General features: G+C 37.0%; 1 protein-coding gene across 1 annotated transcript; it reads left to right on the top strand.

The window, feature by feature from the left end:
- Positions 1–401: 401 nt before the first annotated feature.
- On the top strand, positions 402–8,850 carry LOC132855947 (homeobox protein EMX1-like). The gene is made up of 3 exons (XM_060885239.1): positions 402–1,155; positions 6,199–6,383; positions 7,277–8,850. Exons 1-3 carry the CDS (start codon positions 810–812, stop codon positions 7,442–7,444), a joined length of 699 nt encoding a protein of 232 aa, XP_060741222.1. The 5' UTR covers positions 402–809; the 3' UTR covers positions 7,445–8,850.
- The last annotated feature ends 340 nt before the right edge of the window (positions 8,851–9,190 follow it).

Below are 9,190 nucleotides of genomic sequence, written 5' to 3'. Positions count from 1 at the left end.
TTGCTTACATGCAATAGCCTATAAAACATAGTAAACATGTTTCATAATGAATGATAACTTTATTATATGGTTAATAAAATAATGAATTGAAACGTAAAACTTTTGGATTTAAATGCTAGACTTAGAGATGTGACAAACCCTGACAGACTCCCCTTCTGAATATATTGCTCATGCATTTTTTTTCTTCAAAAAACAGGTAATTTATTTTGGTTTTATGTAAAAGAACGATGAACGGTGTTTATTAGGCTACTGATATATGAGACGGAACGATTTAACGTGAACAAAATGGCTGTGTGCGTGGTGTTCGCTTATCCGCATGTACGCATGCGCACCACACCTCTGCGCGCAGAGCGGGGAGCAGGTATTGAGGTTATTGAGTGAGTGACAGGCTGGAGCTCAAAGCTGTCTGATCATCGATCATATTAGTGTACTAAGGTGTTTCGCGCTTTTGCAGTTCAATCTAGATTGCAGACGAAGCAAACAGACGGTGTGTGGCCAATACCTGAGCTGACTGTTCTATTGTAAAGCTGAGTTTTGAATGAGCATTTGTTGACACTGTCAGGTCAATATCAGAAAGCTGTCCGGATTTGGAGACAGAGTGCAGCTCTGCGGCGACAAATTCACAGATGAGAGGAATGTTGCGCATATGAAGTTATGGATTTCAAAAAGACTCTGATTACTTCCAGAACCAATTTTTTGGAGATTTGCTAGGGGATTTTTAATTTTTTTTCCCTAAACTTTTTTTTTTCCTTGCGCGCGGGGAATTAGTTTTAACTTGAAACCGTAATTTCAGAACCAATCGTCCAATAATGTTCCAGCACAAAAAGTGTTTCACAATTGAATCTCTGGTCGGAAAAGACTCGAACTCCGCAAGCGCCGGAGATGAACCGATTCGCCCGACTGCTTTGCGGTACACTGAATCTGTGCATCCGGCTCCGTTCGGCAGCTGTTTTCAGAACTCGGCTCGGTCGCTGTACGGGAACGTTAACGCGGACATGATGTTCCCAGATCCGAGCTCCCACTCGGCCAACTCTGCGCTGGCGCTGCGGCACCTGCCCATTCCCACTCAGCCCTTCTTCAGTCCACACCAGCGGGACAGCCTGCACTTCTACCCCTGGGTGCTCAGAAACCGATACCTTGGACACCGCTTTCAAGGTCAGTATTAATCAGGAAAAATAAATAACTGTGCCAATCTGTCATCTATTCGATAGAAGATCCATATCTTAACCATGAGCATCTGTCCTGTGTCAAAAACGAATGAGAATAACGCCTGATTTTTTTTAATCTCCTATTTCTGAACCATTTTGCATCTCTTATCTCCTACAGCTGAATCAGTAACAGGTGTGTTATTTTAGGCTATTGCTATACAGGCCACAAAACCGCACGCAAAATGTTATTCCCAGACCAGTGCCAGTTCATGCGCTCTCTCAAAAAAAATTCTTCTATTTTCCATTTTGCAGAATTAGATATAACATAACATAAATCAACCCAATATATGCATATGTAAATTTTTTTGTACACAAATGTCACTCAGTGATTAGCTGCAGTACTATAAAAGTTTCGACCACGTGTTATCCCACAAGGAGAATAAAACACTCTTCTGTACGTGATTTAATTGTGTGTGTGTGTGTGTGTGTGTGTGTGTGTGCTTGTGAGCGCGCGCGTGCGTGTGAAGGATTGCACACTCAGGAAATGATAAGTGTATGGAGGTGTGTAGGAAAAGCTAAATGAAATTTAAACGAAATGACTTACCAAGTTAGAAAAATAATTATTTAGCACAATAAATAAAATATAATATGCCGCCCTTTTAAATACTATAAACACTGAAGGACGATATAACACTATATCATCTCAGTTTAATTAGAAATTCAATAATGGATGAAAAAAAGTTTTTTAAATAGTATAAATAATTTAGGAACAAAATGCTCGGTATTATAGATCACTAGATAAAAGAAATAAAAAATGTTTACAAAATAAATAAAGGTCATTATTATATACACAACAATTACAATTAAACATAGATTAAGGATATAATTTATTTTCAATTGACCTTAAAATTCTTATATTTATGTGTGAAGATATCTACTTTGCTAGTCACAGCTAGTCAACACTTTGCTAATTTTTTCATTAATTTAATGTTCAGCAGTAATAAACTATGAGCAATTGCATGATGATCAGTACAAACAAGCGCTGTTACTCGTAGACAAAGAAATAATTGATTTTTAAAGGACTGAGGAGATTTGCTTTTCACTGTTATTTACAAATTTTTATAGGACATAAATATTCACTGACATAAGACTTGTCATATGAAAAACAGCAATTTTCCTTATCATGTTTGTTAGAGGACTTATCAATGTCTGGTCTATTCCTCTTCCTCTACTTGTCAATGTCTGGTCTATTCCTAGATGATAGTGATAAGATCACTAATTCAACCATTTAAAAAAAGGCAAAATATAGGTTAACTATTATTGTAGAAGAAAAGAATATTATAGAGAGAAGCAAATACGTTATACAAATAAGACGTTATTAAGTAAAATAATCAATTTTACTGTTGAAATGATCACAACCTTATTGTAATGTATGATAAATAATTCAGTGTGAGAAGTTGAGTGTAGTATTTTTGCATAAAAATTCTGCTATTAAAATGATCCTCTAAAACATGAGATCGTATCTATAATTTCAGCAGAGACTGCACAGAGTAATCAGATCTCATTATTTGTATTCAGATCATTTTGCTTTGTTTTTTTATTTAACGTTTAGTGAATAAAACTGATGGGTGGTCTTGCTTACAAGTCAATTTGTTAAAGCAACAGGCTCGTTGCTTCTGACATAGCTGTCCTTGCTGCAAGGCGAAGTAAGAAAGCTCAGACACATCAGGTGTGCTGGGTGACGCACTAAGCTCAGCTAAAGGCCCTGGGGGCATAGGACTCAGGTAATTGGTGGAAGTCTGAGGTTGTTATCGCTGTTACTCAGATCCGGGGACTCAGATAGAGTCTCTTTGTTTATGGACAGGGATGATCCATTCACTGATGGTGTCCAATAACCTAGAAAACCACTGTTTGGACAAGGCTAAATATAGCCAAGGGGATCGAGTGGGAAAGGATTACCTATCATGAGTGTCACTTTTTTGTCAGCACTAATGTGTATATAGGATTTTAACTTAGTCACTTCCTGAACGAGCAAAACTTCACGTATATGTCCTTAGATCTCTCATGCAGCACAGTGTAAACAGGATCCTCGTCCAGCCTGCTGTTGTACATATGCAAGTTTTTGTGTTATGGGTGCATCGAGCAGACTGTTGTGTTGTTTTAGACTAGAGTAACAGACCACTCTTTTTGCAATTATTGTATATCTTGGGACTTCTTGTAGTATCATATTACCTTAGAATACAAGGGGAGTTGATGCTGCATGAAAATATTACTTCCGTTGATTTCTTTAGAGAAAGCATTACTCAACAGTAATCTGTCTTCATACACAAAAATTTTTTATATTTTATTGTTTTTTTATGGTATTTTTGGTATTTATTTATTTTATAATCTTTATCTTTATTTTATTATCTTATATAAAAAAATAAATAAAAATATAATAATTCACAGCTTATTCCATTGAATTTAGTTCTTTTACGGTGAACAGTAAGATTTAATTTTATCAGCTTTAAAAGTATTATAAAAAAGGCAGCATGAATTAACTTTTTTTGGTATTACTATTAGATTTTGTCAAATCTGAAAATGTAGATCTTAGTGCTTATATACTATGAGGCACTTGCTTACATAAATTTTTTTTATTTATTTGTTTGTTTTATTTGTTTGTTTGTTTGTTTATAATCACTATTATTACAATTCATCCATTTTTATTATAGTATGCAATCAGGCTGTATTTATATTTGATTCATATTTAAACTGTGGAGGGATGGCGGAATTGGCGGCTGTTGCACTGTGGTTGCAGACCAAATGATCCAGTGTGTCTTTATTTCCCACTGTATGCCACCCTTCTCCCTGCCTTTAATGAGAGCAGTACTGACAAGACCAAGCTTGTTTGTGCCAAGGGAATGCTAGTAAAACTGATCTGGGTGCCATCTGGTTCCCTTTTCCTCATGGCGGGGGCATCCTTGCCATGGATAGGCCAGGGACTGTTTGAGCCCAAACCCCCGGAGGGGCTGCCGGCTCTTCAGGAGGCCTGAATCTCCATCACTACCCGCCACTATGTTCCACCAGCTCTCTCAAAGGAGAGCGCAAGGTGATACCACACATGGAGATGATGCCAGTATGAATAATATACAGAACAAGCATAGCCAAATTATATCTAAGTTCTGAATTCAGTGCTTAGGGTATGGCTTTAATAGCAATAGTTGTACATTTTTGTCTTTATTTCTGCCCATACTGCCTGTCAGAGCACATTGACTATAGTTTCAGGGTGACTTTTCAACACTTTCTGATCTCATAGGGCTGTTTACATTTTCCCCTCTGCAAGTCTACTTGCATTTTAGCTCTGATGTACAAAGGGCTTTTCAGCACCGCTGCTGAAAACAACCATCAATGACAGTTCAGTGGCAGATAATACGCACCCATCAGTAAACAACTTAGAGTACATACCTTATTAGTAGCTGTGCAAACCTCTGTTATTAAGAGTATTCTCCATGAGACTCATTTTTCCTTCACTCTGTAAACAAACTAGCAAATCTGTGTATGGGGCCAAACCAGCTCTTTATTTTCATGCTCCTCTCGTACAGAGTCGCTGAGAATATATCATTAGGTAATCTGAGGGGGTCTTTGAAATGAAATTGTTTCCCTGTGATGGCTTAATGCTTGACTGAAAGAATCAAGTCAGATGCATTGTCCTCAGATTCTGATAAAATCCTTGTCTGAGCAGCTTTATGGTAATCCACTTTACTTCCACTGTGGATGGCATTAGGGCTCTTTTGTAGTGCAAATTGGTACATCTTTATAGTTTTCCTGATGACCGAAGTGAAGAATTTGTTCTATTTTACTTGTGTGCATATGCACAATTAAATAGTGCTTAAAGTTTAATCATAGTTAAATTAGCCTACTTTAATTATATCAACTTAGATCAAATGTCTGGGTATCTTAAATTTGTTGTACTTACTCCAAAAAAAAGTGGACATGTGTAACTTTGAAAGTGGACATGTGTGGACAAAGTGAAGGCATTATGAGATTTAAATACACACTAACCTTATTTGTATACCTAGCTAATTTCCAACAATGTGGTTGAAGTTACAACATCTATTCAGAAGATGTGTATGCTGATTATGAACTGTTGATGCACACCTGCACTCTGATACATTTTGGTTAGTTTTTTATTAACAATAGCTCATCATTTCCCACCTCAGTGGCCTGCACTGTCCATAGCTTCAACCGCTCCGATGGGACAAACTTTGTTTGTGCGTGCCGGCGGTTGCGATTATGCTGAATATTCTTTTCAAGGCTGACACATCCCATCTCTGAGTTATAGATCCATTTGTTTATGAAAAATGCTTCGCCTCTTCTGTGTGTTTTTTAATAAACGGCATATGGACTTGGGCTGCCAGATGTAGCCTGCGGTGGGATGAAGGTCACACACCCCATGGAACTGATAATGACCGCATTTTCCTATAGCCTTATGTTGAAAGAAATGAGACAAAATGTGGGGGTTTTACATTTGCTTAACTGCCTATCAAAATTCATATCAATTGTTTTTGTATCTTTTCATGCTAAGATATTTACTTAGGATGTGACATTGAGACGTTACAGCCAAGCATTTGTATGAAAATCAGGGTGACGGTGCTTGATGGACAAATACATCTGAATGGCGGTCCTTTCAGTAAAATGAACTCATTTGAGCATGTTTTACCTGAGTGAATATGCTTAGCGCTAACTACCGATATTAGCAGTACTGAAATTCACATTATTTTTCATTTTCATTTTTATTAAAGGCTGGAAATATTATTATATGAGAATAAAAAATGTATTATATATTCTAATTAATTTACATTGTATATTGTAAAAACATCTTAATTCTTACTGATAATTTAATCTTTTATATTTTTAAAATAAAAAAATATGACCATGCATGCTAACAGAAATCAGATTAATAGATGACAATATAATCTGACTATTAACAAATCGTTAAATTATATGAGGTCCCTTTACCTCTTTGTAAAACATCCCTCATCCTGTACACCTCTCTTGCTCTCTTGCGCAGGTGAGGACAGCAGCCCAGAAAACCTGCTGCTGCATGGACCATTCTCACGTAAGCCCAAGCGCATCCGCACAGCCTTCTCCCCCTCACAGCTGCTGCGACTGGAGCGCGCTTTTGAGAAGAACCACTACGTAGTGGGTGCGGAGCGTAAGCAGTTGGCCAATGGCCTCTGCCTTACTGAGACCCAGGTAAGAGAGATAAAACAAGACAGACAGCTCCTAAACACACACACACAAATACACAAACACACACCGAAAAGAACATGTACACATTCCATATGACTAAGCCAACAGGATGTGGAAACACATGCATTTTCATCCACGTACTTTCTTCAGGTCTACATCGTGTCATCACAGGACAGAAGTCAGTCGTCCTTCATTTCTCTGGGTTGGGCCTAAAGAATGCCAAGACATGTAGTCAGCATGCATTTACAGTTGGATTTCACAATCAGAGTTACACACACATGCTTGTTGACGCAAGTGCTGCTGCTGAGCCGCAGCAACTCAGTACTTTCAGTTGAGTCAGATTGGCTTAAGGCTATTTTAACATGTAATGCATTTTTAAATGAGGAGCAACTAACTTCTTTTCTTTATTTCCTTTGAATGTGTTACAACTTCTATGTAAACACAGATAAAGGAATTTGTTTTACTTAACAGACTGGCATAACGTAAATGTAAAGGATCTCTGTGTCAGCAGGATCAGACATGACCAAATGAACACATGCAATCAGAAAACCTCTTTACATGTGTTGTGGCATCTCTAAGGTTAGGAATCAACAGAAGGAATGTTATTGTCAGTGAATAATATAACAAGATTAGGCTGGTGTGTAAAACATATAAAAGCATGTACATCCTTTACAACTCTCCAGACAATTACACATTATGTCACTACTGAAGAAAGGACTCACTTGTGTGTATACTGATCGTTTAAGATGGTTCTTTAATCCAAAAAACTCAAAGCCGTCACCACATAAATAAATAACCTAACATAACCAATGACCCAGAATAATGTTAATAAGAAATGTTCTCTTTATAGTGATGATTTGATGGCATGAAATAAAATCTCTATCTGTCTTTTGAAGGTAAAGGTATGGTTTCAGAACCGGAGAACCAAACACAAGAGGCAGAAACTGGAAGAGGAATCACCCGATCTGCAGCAGAAGAGAAAGGGCAACCAGCACGTGAATCGCTGGAGAGTAGCTACTCAGCAGGGCAGCGCGGACGATATTGACGTCATTTCCGAGGACTAATGTCATGAAAGCATGTACAATAACTCTCTGCAGCTCAGTCATAGTTAGTGGGAAAAAGCAGACAAGAAATAATAAACGAACTACGCTAATACCATTCGAGTTCCAGACCATGTCAGAATCGACTTGGCTGTTAAAACTAAGGAAAGGAAATCTGTGCTGTCAGCTGAAAATGATGTGTGAGCGGACACAGCGAGGATGCCTCAGCTTGAACTGCTCCAAAAGATTTGAATCCAAGACTTTTCGTATGCAATACAAACAGACCTCTACAGTTTGGGACTCCAATCACAGAGCATCAAAGAGCGTCTTATTTTTCACTCCTCCGCTACCGTCCACTTGAACATTTCCATCTCAATGTATGTTTGCTCTGATTAAGACAACATTCTGATGGATGATTTGTTTGTTTTGTACTGTTTAATTGTCAAACTGCTCAACCACGTAGTTTAATTCTCTACCGAAGTCAAACTCTCAGCCTTAGATGTACATTGAGATATTTTGTGGATTTCTGTGTTATGCAATGTTTAAAAAAAATGTCTTTTACCCTCAGTAATGAGCAGCAGGTTTTTAATGAACATATGGCATTGACACAGATCTGACAGATTTCAGTCTCCTGTTATTTGCAGTTGAACACTTAACAAAATATTTTATTTGTTCAGAATGAGCAAACTTTTCTATGCATTTTGAGTGCCAAGTTTCACTGACATCAGGGTTTAAGCAAGAAACCTAATTTGTTGTTAAATGTCTTACTATGTAAAACAGTTTTTTTCCCTTTCACTTTTATGACTCAAATTTAAAAGGGAAAAATCAACAGAAAGAATATAATTAACTAATTAAAAAATGATGAAATCATTTCATGATGAAAAAGAGAACATTTGTAATGTATCGTTAAAGGTCCAGAAACAGTTTGTAGCACTTCATGACCGAATTTTGGTTTAATGAGGACAAGAGATTGCACTGTAGCCCTACCAGTTCATTTCTATCTGTTGTCTTGAAATTCTTGTTTTGTATTTGTTTCCTGTTTCCTGCAGATTATTAGATAATAAAAAAAAAATCATTGATCCAACTAAAGGATTATTCATCACTTTTCCATACCTGGTAAATAAGTAAACTGTTAAAATTGTTTATAGTATAGGTTTTTGTAATCATCAAAAAATATTTTTTTGATTTTTCTGTTTTTGTTGCTCATTAAATATAAAAACACTTGTTTGCCTTAATTAATTAATTAAATTTATCTACTTGGTTAGTGTAGAAACAGCATAGTTGAACAAATCCAACCCAAACAATCACAAACCTATTTATATATAGAAGAATGTATATATTGATAAGTGCCAATATGCAAATGATTTTTTTCTTTTGTTTTTATATTGACTTAGCCATGTTGAAACTGTAGTGATTTCCTTGCCTGCCCATTAAAGCTGTCCTCATTAAATCTTTCCTCCAAGTAGGGCCTAATTATTTTCATCTGTTGTGTGATTCTCACCTCCAATCCATCTTTTCCACGTCTGAGTGTGTTTGCAAGGTTGGAAAACAGATGAGATCCAGCTCTCATGAGTTAAAGGCTCTGGGCTTCAAATTCTACCAGCTGAAAGATTAATCCATGTCATGCATTGTGATTTACACCTGTTAATTCTTCTGGCCCGGAGCAACCAAGACATGTGAGATCGCCATTTTTCTCACCACCTCTTCACAATAGACAGTCTCATTATCGTTGTATATGCATATAAACTGTGAAAGACAATGTATGAACGA

Source organism: Tachysurus vachellii, chromosome 13, assembly GCF_030014155.1.
Source record: "Tachysurus vachellii isolate PV-2020 chromosome 13, HZAU_Pvac_v1, whole genome shotgun sequence".
Taxonomy (NCBI): Eukaryota; Metazoa; Chordata; class Actinopteri; order Siluriformes; family Bagridae; genus Tachysurus; species Tachysurus vachellii.
The sequence above is the reverse complement of the archived record's forward strand: the minus strand, read 5'-3'. Positions and strand labels throughout refer to the sequence as shown.

What these genes read in the sequence shown, in the direction of transcription:
- LOC132855947 (XM_060885239.1), top strand. Translation starts at nt 810, where the DNA reads ATGTTCCAGCACAAAAAGTGTTTCACAATTGAATCTCTGGTCGGAAAA. An exon ending in CCTTGGACACCGCTTTCAAG is followed by an intron (nt 1,156 to 6,198) that starts GTCAGTATTAAT and finishes TCTCTTGCGCAG; the next exon opens with GTGAGGACAGCAGCCCAGAA. An exon ending in TCTGCCTTACTGAGACCCAG is followed by an intron (nt 6,384 to 7,276) that starts GTAAGAGAGATA and finishes TGTCTTTTGAAG; the next exon opens with GTAAAGGTATGGTTTCAGAA.